The 14,101-nt window shown below is 51.0% G+C and overlaps 6 protein-coding genes across 6 annotated transcripts; 4 read left to right on the top strand and 2 right to left on the bottom strand.

The window, feature by feature from the left end:
• Window positions 1-1,764: 1,764 nt before the first annotated feature.
• NECHADRAFT_46383 (uncharacterized protein) lies at window positions 1,765-3,867 on the top strand (the record flags this gene model as incomplete). Its single annotated transcript, XM_003046971.1, has 1 exon — window positions 1,765-3,867. One exon carries the CDS (start codon window positions 1,765-1,767, stop codon window positions 3,865-3,867), a length of 2,103 nt encoding a protein of 700 aa, XP_003047017.1.
• Window positions 3,868-3,983: 116 nt separating this feature from the next.
• Window positions 3,984-5,763, bottom strand: NECHADRAFT_83236 (uncharacterized protein; the record flags this gene model as incomplete). Its single annotated transcript, XM_003046796.1, has 4 exons — window positions 3,984-3,987; window positions 4,208-4,425; window positions 4,476-5,488; window positions 5,523-5,763. 4 exons carry the CDS (start codon window positions 5,761-5,763, stop codon window positions 3,984-3,986), a joined length of 1,476 nt encoding a protein of 491 aa, XP_003046842.1.
• A 575-nt stretch (window positions 5,764-6,338) lies between these two features.
• On the top strand, window positions 6,339-7,359 carry NECHADRAFT_46005 (uncharacterized protein; the record flags this gene model as incomplete). Its single annotated transcript, XM_003046970.1, has 3 exons — window positions 6,339-6,480; window positions 6,527-6,633; window positions 6,682-7,359. The coding sequence occupies 3 exons, from the start codon at window positions 6,339-6,341 to the stop codon at window positions 7,357-7,359; spliced, it is 927 nt and encodes a 308-aa protein (XP_003047016.1).
• A 22-nt stretch (window positions 7,360-7,381) lies between these two features.
• On the bottom strand, window positions 7,382-9,756 carry NECHADRAFT_83234 (uncharacterized protein; the record flags this gene model as incomplete). The annotated part of the gene is made up of 3 exons (XM_003046795.1): window positions 7,382-9,299; window positions 9,386-9,498; window positions 9,730-9,756. 3 exons carry the CDS (start codon window positions 9,754-9,756, stop codon window positions 7,382-7,384), a joined length of 2,058 nt encoding a protein of 685 aa, XP_003046841.1.
• A 642-nt stretch (window positions 9,757-10,398) lies between these two features.
• On the top strand, window positions 10,399-11,609 carry NECHADRAFT_83233 (uncharacterized protein; the record flags this gene model as incomplete). The annotated part of the gene is made up of 2 exons (XM_003046969.1): window positions 10,399-10,582; window positions 10,636-11,609. The coding sequence occupies 2 exons, from the start codon at window positions 10,399-10,401 to the stop codon at window positions 11,607-11,609; spliced, it is 1,158 nt and encodes a 385-aa protein (XP_003047015.1).
• Window positions 11,610-12,797: 1,188 nt separating this feature from the next.
• Window positions 12,798-13,414, top strand: NECHADRAFT_83232 (uncharacterized protein; the record flags this gene model as incomplete). Its single annotated transcript, XM_003046968.1, has 2 exons — window positions 12,798-13,072; window positions 13,126-13,414. 2 exons carry the CDS (start codon window positions 12,798-12,800, stop codon window positions 13,412-13,414), a joined length of 564 nt encoding a protein of 187 aa, XP_003047014.1.
• Between the last annotated feature and the right edge of the window lie 687 nt (window positions 13,415-14,101).

The following is a 14,101-nucleotide window of genomic DNA, read 5'->3' as shown; positions in this document are numbered from 1 at the left end:
TCCAGTTCAAACCACTGTGGGCAGATGTAAAACAAATGCCGACTCGCTACTGCAAATCTTCCAGGACGTCGAAAAACAGTCCAAGAATGGAAAGAACGGATCGATCGTGGAATTCTATCGCGCAAGAGTTCTGCGACTAGGCAAAGGCCACCGGGTTGAGAGTTTGATGAAAGACCTCATGAAGGGGCTGGAAAATTTGGCCGTTAACCAGCTCTTCAAAACGGCAACACAGAGCCAGCTTAGTCGGCTGGAAGATTCCATTAATGAGATGTCTCAGGTTGAACCATCGGTGCCGGACTCAGAGTTTAACTGCCCACGAGAATTCGGGACCGTCCAACATATCGCCCAGGGAGGACATGGATATCAGGCTGTGAACCTGGGACAAGGCCAGCTGAACGCGTTCGGAGCCAACCAGTACAACTCGCAAGGGGGCACAATGAACTTTGGTACGGCCAGCTAGAACCTATAGAGGAGAATGTATCAGAGACCAAACTGACTTTGGGCCACTGCCAGAATTCAATTATTACCAACAGTCCCATGCTGTAGTCTCATCGCCCGAAGCAATGGCGCCCGCTTTAGGGCCATTGCGAACCGTTGTCGAATTTGTGGATTTTGGTACTCGCATTCTGTCCCTAAACTGCATTGGGATTCCACCGGGACCTGACTCAGGCGACTTGGTCGAATTAACTGGGTTTATCAAGTATGTGATACAAGAGGGCTTGGCCCATTCTGACTCTAGCAAAGAATTGTGCGACTTGTGCATCCAATTCGACGATGTCTATTGCGGCTTCAAATCTACCCGGTCGAGTACCGAGTGTTTGGGCGACAGTAGCAACACTATCTTGCTTCAGCACGTTGAAGGATTGCGCCATCGCATCCTTTCATTGGCGATTCTTGACTCGAAGTAGGTTGAACGAATTCCTATTATTTACATTCTCTAACCATTACCTAGGAAAGGACCAAACGTCCTCAGAAGTGTGAGATCAAAATCTCGGTCGAATTTTCACGCTACAGCCACCAAAACTCTCAACAAGCTGAATCAGGAGGTTGGCCAAATTTATTACGAGGTCCAGGCGGCATTATACCCTCTGCGCTCCAAGTCCATCGGCGTCAATGGATTGGGCAAAATAGACGAGGCAGTCTTTGGGCAATTTGAGTGTGTTCAGAGTCGAGTGATTATCCTCACTATTTTCTATCTGTTATGGTAAGTTAATACACGTTGCGACACGATTTGCGACTCCCTACTTACTTCAACAAGGGAACACTCAAAGGAACTGGATAATGCCTCCCAACGGATACAAACCGCTATCTCAAATCGACAGGTAGAAGCTCCTCTGAAAACAGAAAAGCACATGTCCAACCTCTCGGAGGATGTCGGTCGCATGGCAGGGGAACTTTTGGCCGTGGTTGGATCTTTGGTGTCCAGTGGTCTCACCTATTTGGACATTTGGACCCCTGAGAAAAGAGAGATTGCGCTTGAGGAGTTTCGAAGCGTCCACAACCGGATGATGATGTTTACACCCTTTTCACTATGGTAAGTTCGCTCAAGAATATTACTTCAGGAGGCGCTAATACACAGCCAGGGCAGAGTCAGCTGGAGGTCCATCAAGGATCGTCCGCTTTGATGACCTTTTGGACCAGATGACAGGGGTTTTGGGACGCTTCAGTAAACATTCAGACGAGGATTCGACGACCAGATTGATTCCAGACCTGAGTCACGGAGCATTTGCGACCAGAAATATTGGACTATATGCTGTTTTTGCCATGTTTAGCACGTCTACCCTGGGTGGAAAAAGTGTACATGACCAGCTGGTACAGTACCTATGGGATGAGGACTGGAAACCCAGGAATAATGCGCAGACAGGGGAGTGGCTCAGTAAACACCGAAAAGAGGACTGGCAATTTTGCCATGCCATCACCGAAAGTCTCAAGTTCAGAGACATTCGAAGCCGAGAGGATGCTATTCCTGAAGCATACCAGCAAACCTTCTCCTGGGTCTTTGAAAGACAAGTTGACGGGCGCGAAAGAAGTCAGCCATGGTCATGCTTTCCAACATGGCTGAGAGACAGGACCAACGAGCCGTACTGGATCACTGGGAAGCCTGGGTCCGGAAAATCAACGCTGCTCAAGTTCATCCTCCAACACCCACAGCTTAGAGGCGAGCTTGAAAGCTGGTCTGGAAAGCTCCCTCTCTTGACTGTAAGCTATTACGCCTGGAATGCTGGGTCCGACTGGCAGAAATCCCGCCAAGGGCTTATCAGGACGCTCTTGTTTCAGTCACTCAAACTCAACCCTGGACTGGTCCCTTGGGTTGCTCCTCGGCGGTGGTCTTTGCTCCTCATTTCGCGAGGGGTTGTCGAGCAGCCCGAGTGGGAAATGTGGGAGTTGGAGGAGTCATTGAGACATCTTCTCGGTGAATGTGGGAAGACCATGGCCCTGGCTCTGTTCATTGACGGTCTCGATGAGTTCCAAGTCGAGCCCGTCAGGATCAAGACGCAAATTCTCGACCCTCTTCGAGTTATTTATTCTCAGCAAGGGACCAAGGTATGCATGGCAAGCCGTGAGTGGAGCGAGTTCGATGACGTACTCCATCGACACCCAAAGCTTCGAATGCAAGACCTGACGTTTCCTGACATGAAACATTACGCTACGTCTAGAATGGCAGCTACTCGCGGGTTCCTGGAGCTGCAACTCATTTTCCCCAGTGAGACTGAAGCTCTTATGCAAGAGTTGCTTGAAAAGGCCAATGGCGTTTTTCTTTGGTTGACACTCGTTGTCAAGAGCCTCCTCCATGCCGCCAGTCAGGGCCGTGGCCTGCACCACCTCCAAGCCCTGGTCAACGCCCTCCCGAGCAACATCGCCGACCTATATTCTTCCATTTGGAGCAGCATTGAAGATGACATTGTGCCAGACTCGTCAAAGCTCCTGGCGATTGTGCGCGCAGCACATGAGCCTCCAGATGCACTAATGGTGTGGCTGGCTGATAATAGCCTACCTCTCACTTTTGACTTCGAGTCTGTGCTGGCTCGAGACGGTGCAAGGTCTGGTATCGACGACACAGTCAAACGCCGTTTGAGCAGCAATACAAGGGGGATCCTGGAAATGTCTTCCTCTGGCATTGTCGATTTTCTTCACCGAACGGCTCGCGATTGGGCAGCGACGCCTGAAGTTTGGGCACGGATCAATCTCACAATTCCTCAAGACTTTGATCCCAACCTTGTTCATCTCAGGACAAATATCATCCTCAAACGCTCTAGTGCATACTTGCGCTTGTCCGGTGAGGGCTTGACTGAGAGGACAATGCTTTACGCATCTCGGGTTGCAGACTCTACAATTAACCGCCCGAAACTAGTATCGGCACTTGACGCATTCGACGACATGTTACAGGAAGCCTATGACGAAGAAGGAGTATCCTGGATCACGCATATTGAAGGTGGCGTATATGAAAGTACATTCTTTGGTTTGGCTGCACGGTTCTGTGTGATGCCTTATCTAAGGCACAAGGTTTCAGATCAGAGCTTGACAAGTTCGAGCTCAAGAAAATGCATTTCCCCCCTGGAAAACGCAATATTTGGCAAAACTGACAGTCACATGGATCAGGTTCCGCTTGAAAAGAGACTGGGTACTGTCAAGTTCTTGTTAGACAGCGGAGCACCTGCAGATCAGGCATGTCTTCACTGGCCCTCTGATGGCAAGATACCTATCATCAATGTAGTAAATAGCAAGATACTCAGCCAAGAGCCGCCGGGTAGTGGGTATTGGACAGCGATTGAGTGCCTGCTGATGAGAGAACAGCGCCCTGTTCCAGTACCAGCACCAGCACCTAGATTGAGTCGATTGAGGCAGTTGTGGAGGCTTTGCGGGTAAGATTGTGCGAGTATGATATCAAGCACATCATAGCTGGCTTTGACATAGCGACACTGCGTTACTATATATTGAGCTAATCAAGAAGTAAAATTCCAAGAATGATTATGCATTTTAACCTAACTATGTGCCTGTACAGGTAGCTATATCTATATAGTTCCATCGCTCCTCGTCAGCCTGCTATACGGTATGTTGATGTAGGCACTCAAGCGGACACTTGCACGAGGTTGCGAACGGGGGGTAGGAAAACGGCCTTGGAAGGCTGTGGGCAAACCCCCAGAAGCTGAGATCTCAGCAAGGAAGATAGCAAGTGAGGCTACGGACGCACGAATGTCAAGCTTACAGCGCATAGCGATAATCAGGATGGAAATCGCCACCTTTCCCAGCGGTAATCTCGGCCTCCCGTTCCTCCTCCGTCAGATTCTGGCGACGCTTGTTCTCGCGTCTAAGGTAGATGTAGAGTGAGACATGACCGAGGACTGCCAGCAAGGCGGCAGCGAGAGAACCGCTGAGACCCATGAGGTATTTTCCGTTCTGCTTCGTGCGGAAGATTTGACCAACCTAGACCTATCAACTTGGTGATTCGGGAGGCGTGCAAGAGGAGGACTTACCACAATACCGGCGGTGTTACCAATGGACTGATTCATACCGATAGCCATGGCACGCTTGTAGTACGGCGCGTGACTGTTCAACAGCCATGCGCAGTTCAATCCCACGATCATGTACACACCAGGCGCAATGAGAAATGTCGAAAAGTACAACACACCCTTTTGATCAATGGGCACGCCAATGTTGACCGCATATCCAACAGCCGTGACCAAGGCTGCGGGCATCATGAACAACGCTCTCTGCTTCCACCTGTCACTGAGATACGAGACCACAATGTACGCCGCGCTGGCCCAGAAAAAGACAGGAATTGTCAACAACTGAGTCGTAACAACTCCGTATCCAAAGCTGCGAATGATCAGAGGCAGGAAAGAGCTCAGGCCAAACGAGCAGATATCCGCCATAAACTGCGACCAACACGAGATGTAGAGCTTCGGGTCCCTGACCGCGCGCATGACCTCTTCCCAGTCAAAGTCCGGCTTGCCGTTGTATCGTGCATTAATCTCGGCGCGAACTCGCATCATGGACTTTTCGTCCTCGTTCAGGAACCGAGCGTGCTCAAAGTCGTCGGGGAGCATCATGTATGTGAACCCCGCCACAAGGATCGACGCACAGCCCTCGATGATAAAGAGCCAGCGCCAACCTTCGAGACCACCGACACCGTCCATCTTCAGAAGTGCGTAGGCAAAGAGGCCACCAAATGATCCGCTCAGTGCGGCGGAGACGAAGAGGTATGAAATGCGTAGAGCTTGTTCGCCGGGAGAGTAAAAGGTCGAGAGGTACAGTGCCAGACAAGGGAACATGCCCGACTCAAAGAGGCCAAGGAGGAGGCGCGATGCGTAGAGTTGACCAACATTGTGCATGAAGCCCGTACCGATGAGAACGCAAGACCAGCAGAAGATGAGGAGAGGGATCATGCGAGAAGGGTGGAATTTCTTGAGGACGAGGGAGCAGGGGACCTCGGCGGCCACGTAGGTGACGTAGAAGAGGGTGACGGCATCTGGTCCTGTCAGTGATCCTATATCATTTTGGAGTTAGAATGGGATGCTTACTGCCAATTTCACCACTGGTCATGCCAAGATCCTCCGTCATGCCCGCCGAGGCAGCATTGCCGATGTTGGCACGGTCGAGATAGGCTGTCAGGAAAATGATGGTCATAACCGGCGCAATCCAAATATCCAACTTCCGAACAAGTTTCTTTTCACTCTGTGGATCGAGAAACAAGTTCGAATCCTGGATATTCTCGCTCAGCCGGCCGACTTCATCGTCGATGATCTTCTCAGACTTGTCCATCTTGTCTTGTTGCAACGTCAAGTTATCAGCTGAAGGAAACAAACCCAGGGAAGTCGGTTCGAGAGATGATGGCCTGGATGGTCAAGTTTGACACATTGGGGAACACCTGACACTTATACCCCGGATCCAGATCAACACAAGACAACGGTCTGTGGAGGCGGGCAAGCGATAAGCCTATCAAGACATTGCCCGTCTTTAGGATCGCGACGCTACGATAACACTGGCACCAGACTGCGGATAACGAGCGGCGAAGCGGCGAACACCTCGCTTGGAGCAACGATGACCAGGGTGTGTGTGGGCGGCGAGTCAGTCTGGCCGCTCTGGCGTCGGCGAAGGTGGAGCATTGATATCGGCGGGTAAAGTTGGACTCCGACTAAGCGGGCGGCGAGCAGCGGCAAGCGGCAAGGAAGAAGCGGGCAAGCTGATATGCATGGATGTGACCTTGAGGCGGGATTCCAGTCCTCGATTATTTATTTCGAAAAATCGTTTGACTTGCTATCTTGTCCCTTTCTTTATCGTGGCCTGATTGTGTTGTCCTCTTTGTGGCTCAGTGTGATTATTGCAAGATGGGTTCCATGCCAGCTGTAAGCCACTCTATCACAGACTGTTGGTCTAAGAGCTGTACTAACGAAACACAGACCTGGACACGCTTTGTGCGATTCGTCTCAACAGACGACCTAGAATTGTGTGGAGAGCCCATTGATCAAGATGTTGATGGTGAGACATATTCTGTGGCCTTGAGGGCCAAGACTGACAGTCATAGTCGGTTTGGCCATCGCCGCAGGCCGGCCAGTCGAGGTCCGCTTGCTTGACCGTCCCTCTGCGGTAGACGAAAGCCAATTCACCGGCCAGACTGCATTCATCAAGACGGTACGTGCCTCGCTCCTCTCAGTGAACCATTCATTGCTAACAAACTAGCTCCTGTCCCCACTATCACCCCAAGAGGTCGCCACCATCCGTTGTATCGGCCTCAACTTCAAAGACCACGCAGCAGAGCTCAACTGCCCCCTCCCCAGCATCCCTGAAGTCTTTACCAAGCCCTCTACAACCCTCACAAACCCGTCTTCGCCCATCATTCTGCCCAGCTCAGCGCCAGACATGGTCGATGCAGAAGTCGAACTCGCCATTGTGCTCGCCCAAGACTGCAAGAACGTCAGACGTCAAGATGCAGGACGTTACATCTTGGGGTACACCGCCGCCAACGATGTGACGGCCCGTGATGTCCAGTCCAAGACTTCACAGTGGGGATACAGTAAGGGTTTCGACGGGTTCTGTCCCCTCGGACCCTGCCTGGTCAGGAGTGAGGTGTTTACTAATGTCAACCGGGGCGTGTGTCTCAAGTCAACCCTCAACGGTGAGGTGCTGCAAGACGGCAAGACGGATGAATTCATCTTCTCTGTGGGTGAAATCATTGAGCACCTCTCAAGAGATAGTACCCTACCAAAAGGTACCGTGATATTGACGGGAACGCCATCAGGGATTGGTCATGGGAGGAAACCCCCGCGGTATCTAAAGGCTGGCAGTGATCTGCAGATCACCATTTCCCATGGCATCGGCACGCTCACAAACCCAGTCGTGGCATCTATCAAGCTTTAGAGTTGTATCAATACCAAGTTCATCATCTTGCCTCCAATGTGCCGACAAGGTCCTCCCAAAATTGGTAGTCTAGCGGCTCGGGAAATGTTCGTGTAGGTCCGAGCCAGCTGTCAAGCCAACTCTCATAGGGGGCATGGACATCAAGCTCATCAGTATAGCTTACATCGCCATCCTGACAAGCCGTATTGTCGACATCTGGGCGCTGTGTAGAGTGTGACCGCTCTGACCCTCCTCCGCTTGTCTTTCTCGCTGTATAGATGCACAGCTCAATGACCTTGACTTCTGCCATGACGAACTCGTTCGCCCAGGTATCGGCGCGCATTTTCTCACAGTAGGCAGCCAGGTCTTCTAGTATGGCGTTTGTCCGAGGACTATGTGGTTCCTTGACGGCAATAATGCCAAGGACGAGTGCTGAGTTGAAAAGGTTGTGCATAGCAGCTCCAGCAAGGAGTCTATCTGTCATGGACGAGTTTCGGAGAGAGAGTTTTTGATGGAGGTCCGCACAGGCTGAGGAGATGCATGCCGTTCGTGAATACTGGAAGCGATCTGTAATCGACTCCAGGAGGACATAAGTACGGTGCAATGTGATCCGCGCAAAGTGGTAAGACGAGTGAAGATACAATCTCTGCCACCGTAAGAAAGGTCGATCAGAGTCCATGGAGGTGTCAGCATCGTCCAGGCGGAAGTAGGGCGGCAGACCGGCGGCCCAGTCCAGCAGGATCTGGTCCAAGGCCATGACCTTTTCATAAGTTTGGTAGGATGCCGTCATTGGCACAAGGCCGAAGAAGTCGTCGTGGATGTCACCCAGGATGGTCGCAAGCTGTTGAGTGTATCTATAGTAGATGCTCTGTGTTGGGTCTTCGATTGGCCTTTCCACAGCAGCTGCTGCATCTTCGGGAGAGTTGTCATCAATCCACACGTTTCGTATCTTCATCTCCATGCAGTGCTTGCTGTTAATGGTGTAAGGCCGACCAGTCGCGAGTGATATTGACCGATCCATAGAATAGAGTGTGCACCATAATCGTCGTCGCGTCTCAAGCACTTTTGGGGGAAGACCCCAAGACTCTCCATCAACATGCATACCTTGCGCCTGTGCCATACGTATGGCGAAGGAGCTCGTAAGCCAGCTCTCGGTTTTGCGTCCCCAGAACATCAAGTATCGCGATACCAAGATACCGGCCCGTACGAGGTCAGGGCTCTCACCTGACAATGTGGGTGCGAGAACGATTGCTTTTCGTGATCCCCAGAAGAACTGCACCGAAGTCTCTTCGCAGCTTCTCTGTGCCTCAGGAGATGCTTCTGGGGAACAGTCTAACAACTCGGCAAAGGCAAGCATCATGAAGAGGACTGCAAGCCATCGCAAGTCCACAGCCGTCAGATCATCGTCACCCCACTTGCGGTTCCAAAAGGCATCATAGCTTGTCTGAAACGTCTCGTGGTGGACAGCGTCGTAGACCGGATTGAGCTCAGTGAAGAATCTCTCAACACGATAATCGACCAGCTCTTTTCTCCTTGGCAGATACCCGACGAGCTCCCAGATATGCGAGTAAGGGCTCTTGTCATCTCGGTGGAAATGAGGATTCGGTCTTGTGGAGGAGTGGGGCATGCAGGACATGCCTATCGGTAACTCGGGTGATTCCATGGATATCAAGGAAGCGGCGGATTGGTAACCAAAGTAGGATGCCCCATGATACGATGGCGCCCCTCGCGAATTGAGCAAATGTCCGATGCGGGAGGAATGGAAGCCCGACCCGGAGGCCGTGGATGGTTCCGTTGTCCGTGCTGGCGTTTGAATGCTCGCGACGGGGTCATTGGTATGAACATCAGGATGGCGTGGGGAAGGCATATGCCGGTGACGTGATGCTCCCATCGATGATGGGGCAGGTAGGTGGCAGAGATGAGGGATCTGGCGGTGTATACACGTTGAGCATGGGGTCTGCCTATTACACTGGGATCATCAGTCTCTGTTCTGTGATCAGATTGGCGGGTATGTTAACCTTTCGCTTGAGACGTCGGCATTGCGTACAAACATTGGCTCTGAGTCCATGGGTCCGGCGGGCGCTCATCGGCGGCGTGCTGCGGCGGGCTTCCTGGAACGAATCCATCCGAAATGCCTCCAATTGTAACCAAGCCCTGCACCTAATTGCCTAATACACGGGGTAGCGGAGCGCAGTAATCGATTGAGACTGGAGGCATGTGTGTGAAAGGGGGAGAACAGCAGAGCGGGCCGTGAGCGGCGGGGAAACGCCGAAATGGTAGGCCGCTCAACGCTTTGCCCGATACGGATCGGCATTCCGGTTCCCTGGAAAGCCGGAGATGGAACCCAAGATCTTGGCTCTGGCATCCTCGGCGACCGGTCTCGCCACGCACTCTGATTCGTAGTCGGGTTCCGGTCATTGTAATTATGTGCCGACCAACGTCACGGCAGTCTTATTCAAGCTGGTGTTTGGTAAGTCGACGAAAGGAGAAGTCAAAATACTTCACAGCTTGCTCTCGGGTAGCCGCGGCGGCCGATAGAGGGCATTTCGGAAACCAAGAATTCCCCCGCATCACAAAAGATTCCAGTAAATCCGGCCATCTCAAGAACTATATAAGAAGAGTCTGGGCAAACAAAATACTTTTCATAGCACACTTCAACACAGAAGTTCACGGATCAGTAACCAATGATCTTTACCAATTTTCTCATTTTTAGCACCTGGATTCTTTCCGTCATGGCCATCCACTGCCCTGCACCCTGCAGTTGTGGCTGTCAGCTGAACACTCTTTTAATTCTGTCAAGTTCAATCATACTGATCCAAATCTAGTGTAACGCCGTGGCTGCACTCTACCCTGCCCAGATTGTCGAATCATCCTCATCGGAGTTTGCCGCCGCCCGGGATTCGTTCTGGGATGCCAGACAGCAAGAGAGAGCCCCAGTCTGCTTCTTTCAACCAACGAACGCGGCTCAAGTGAAAGCCGCCTTGATTGAGGTGGTTCGAGCTAAATCTCACTTTGGGATAAAGGGCGGCGGCCACTCGGCGAGCAAGGGCTCGAGTAGTGATGGCAGCTTTCAATTTGATCTTTCCAATCTCGATCACGTCAAGATTTCGGGCGACAAAAAAAACCGTCAACGTAGCACCTGGAGTTAAACGGGGCCCATTGTTTCAAACCCTTGAGAAGCAGGGTGTTATGGCTGTGGGCGGTCGTGACTTTAACGTTGGCGTACCTGGATTCATATTTGGCGGTCAGCTCTATTCCACGCCATTTTTGAACATAACTGATATATGAAACTGGCAGGCGGCATTTCGTATCTATCAGCCCCAGGCGGCTGGGGCATTGACAACTTGCTCTCCGTCGACCTGGTCTTGGCAAACGGTCACACGGTGACGGCGAACAAGACTTCTCACCCTGACCTTTTCAAGGCGCTACCTGGAGGCGGTGCCCATAACTTTGGTATTGCTACAAGCCTCACCTTGAGACTGTACCCATATACAGGCATGTGGGGAGGCGTGCATGCCGTTGCCGAAAGCTACTTTGACGACGTCTTTAATGAATACGACCGGTATTCGCATGGGTTGATCAAGAACGGCAAAGCTCACCTGATTATGGACTTTACGTGGCGGGACAACGAGCCGATTGTTGGTCTGTCCATGGGGTACCCAGAGGCCGTCGACAATCCTCCAATCTTTGATGGATTGCGCCTCCTCCCAAGCCTTTTCAGCACTCTTCGGATTGATGATTGCAGCTCTCTGGCAACCGAAGTTGCCGAGGTCACTGACTCACGGGGAAAACGAAACACATATTGGACATTGGCCATTGAGTACGATATTGAGTTGCTCAAGTCTGTGTATCAGCTCTGGGTGCGGACTACGAAGCCTCACGCTTCTCGATTTCAGATGACTTTTGATATCAACCATATCACTCCTGCCATGAGAATCAAGGCAGCGAGGGAAGGTAGGGGAAATATGTACGGGCTCGAAGGTGCCAATGAGCCGTTAACAAATATCATGTTGGCTATCGTATGGGAAAACGAGGCTGACGACAAGGAGGTCACAGCCTTGTTGAAGAGCTTGGGAACTGAGATTGAGGCTCTAGCTGGGCAGTACGGCAAGTTTGTTCCATTCAGGTATATGAACTACGCAAACGAAGAACAGGATGTTGTAGCAAGCTTTGGAGAGGAAAGTGTGTCCTTCTTAAAGCAGGTAGCCTCTAGGTATGACCCAGAGGGCATCTTTCAGACCTTGCAGCCTGGAGGCTTTAAGCTTGATTAGAGGGACCTAGACTTTAGCTTAGCTTTACCGATAAAATTCCAAGGCATACAAGAAGTCCTCAATCATGAGGTTTCTAGGTACTTTGACATCTTTCTTGGTAATGTCCTTGCAACCTGACTGGTAACATTGTTCTCAAGAGGCTCCCACAGACCAAGATATAGCCCAGACACAGGACAATCTTCTGGCTCGATCTTCTGGCCAAGTTCCCATCAAGGGGCGGGCTGCAACTGTAATAAGGAACAGCCTTCAATGCTGCGGCTCACGAGCCTAAGCGCCGACGTGTCAAGCTATGGAGAAGGTAAGCAACCATATCTCGTTCCAATCTACTTCCGATACCCCCCCCTCCTTAGGGCTGGAGGGAATCTGGAACGAGGTGCAAGTCTGGTCGAAGGACCCAAAGAAGCTGTTTAGATCGTTTTCGATGGAGTATTTGCAAAGGGTCATACTACAGGGTCGAAATTGGGAGTAAAAGACTAACCAAGGTTTGGTTTGAATGGCCGGTTGCCGGAGGACGGGGAGATCTGGAGCTATCTACACGGGGGAGTTTCAAGTCTGGTTACATTATCCACCAGGCCGGAATCCCGAATGTGAAATCTGACTCCGTACACCTTCTTGATGGCGCACTGTTGTTGTTGATGATGAGGATGGCGCTTGGAAAATAGTGACGACCTTAAGATTTCTAAGAGGCCTTCCAGCCACAACCCCAAAAAACCCAAATTTAAAATTAAAACTGAATTCCATAAATCACCGTAACCTTGATTGCCGGCACACCCACCGTATAAAGAGAGACCCCATCAGACCCCGACATGCCTACCTAGTCATTAATCCATTGTTCCCTAAGATAAGTTACATACCGTGTCCTCGACTTTTAGCATTGAACTCTGAGCTACTCGATAATACCAAAAGTAAACCCCAACGCGAGTAAAGGCAAGAGCTTCTTGCAAGGCTAATGCAATGAGAGGCAGATCTTTGCAAGGCCAGACATCTAAGCTTGCAAAAAGCTGAAAATAGAAAATAGTCAGCTAACAGAATTATCACCCGACAACCGCTCGCGCTAAACTTTAATGGTGTGCCGTATTTACATTGGCTTATTCCCGCCATAAGGCGACCACAACATCACCTCAACACCATCACCAGGAATACCTCTGCTCCATCATCGCTGCCATTTCGCTACTGCAAACCTCAACTATGGCGAGAAAAACATCTAAAGCAGCCAAGCGAGCCCAGAACAAAGCCAAACCCCGCACCAGAGCCAGGCCCAAGCCCAAGCCCAAATCTACGACAAGCGCCTCCCCGTCAGAGCGCATTGACACCGACGTTCTTCTTGCCATCAAGCCTGATCACTTGGCCAATATCATCAGCCGAGAGAAGAACCACGAGTATCGCAAGTATCGGCTGAAGGATGGTGTTGTTCGGCTGTGGCTTTATGAAACAGCTGGGGGCGGAGGACGGGCATCCATCACGTAAGTTGGCTGCAATTGTCCTACTTGACAACCTTTCTACTAACCGCAACAAGTCATATCGCCAGAATTCCCTCATCTATCCGCCATGAGCCTGGCTCTGTCCCTACTGAACCACCGGGCATCGGCAATGCCGAGTTCAATGCGGGCTTGAAGCAATCCAAGTTCGGATACCCTATACTGGAGCTCTACGAGTTGGTCAACCCAGTCACCCTGAGCGAGATGAAAACCCGCTGGGCTATGGGTGGTGCGCCCATGGGATGGCGTTACCTTGAGGCGCCTTTGTGGAGAGATAGATGGGGAAAGGATCATACGAGAGATGACAAAGTGAAGAAGGTGTTTTAAGGCATTGCATTTTCATAGTGTGGCAGAGCATGGCGGGTTAATAGAAAGATGGGCTGCAAAGCCAACATTTAAAAGCGATGGCAATAACAATCCCCGGCGATACAGCCATGAAGGCCATGGCAGTATGGGGCCGTGATGCTGGAAATACCTTGAGGCACCATGCTCTGTATTGTGGTGACGGCACAGACCGTTGTAAACTGAGCCCTTTGCGCGGTTCCGGGGCTATTTGAAATCACCCGATGCGCTAATGTCGATATATGACCCTACCTGGCTTGATTGGGCAAGCCGATTCAGCCCGTCCAGGTCCCATGAGTTGTGCAGACTCCATTCAGATGCTTGGTTTAACACGCCCTCTATCAAGCCTGTACCAATTAATACCGATGCTTCATTGAATTCCCGTCGGGCTTAGCCTACACCAACGTCTCGGTTCACTTCTACACAAGGCCTATATGGCGTGAACGGGATTACAGTCAGCCGAACAGTCCTGATGTTCTAGGTTGAGATAATGCTGAAGATCTGTTAGAGCCGTGTTCACGGTTGCTAGCCATAAAGAAACCACTTAATTCTCCATCCTCGACATACTATAGACTAATATCTCCTTTAATAGACTTCTATTAATAACTCTTGCATATACTATCCTCCTCTAGATCCAGCTTACTATATCTAGCCCGCTTATATTATATTTAA

Source organism: Fusarium vanettenii (genome assembly GCF_000151355.1).
Source record: "Fusarium vanettenii 77-13-4 chromosome 8 genomic scaffold NECHAsca_17_chr8_1_0, whole genome shotgun sequence".
Classification (NCBI taxonomy): domain Eukaryota; kingdom Fungi; phylum Ascomycota; class Sordariomycetes; order Hypocreales; family Nectriaceae; genus Fusarium; species Fusarium vanettenii.
The sequence above is the reverse complement of the archived record's forward strand: the minus strand, read 5'-3'. Positions and strand labels throughout refer to the sequence as shown.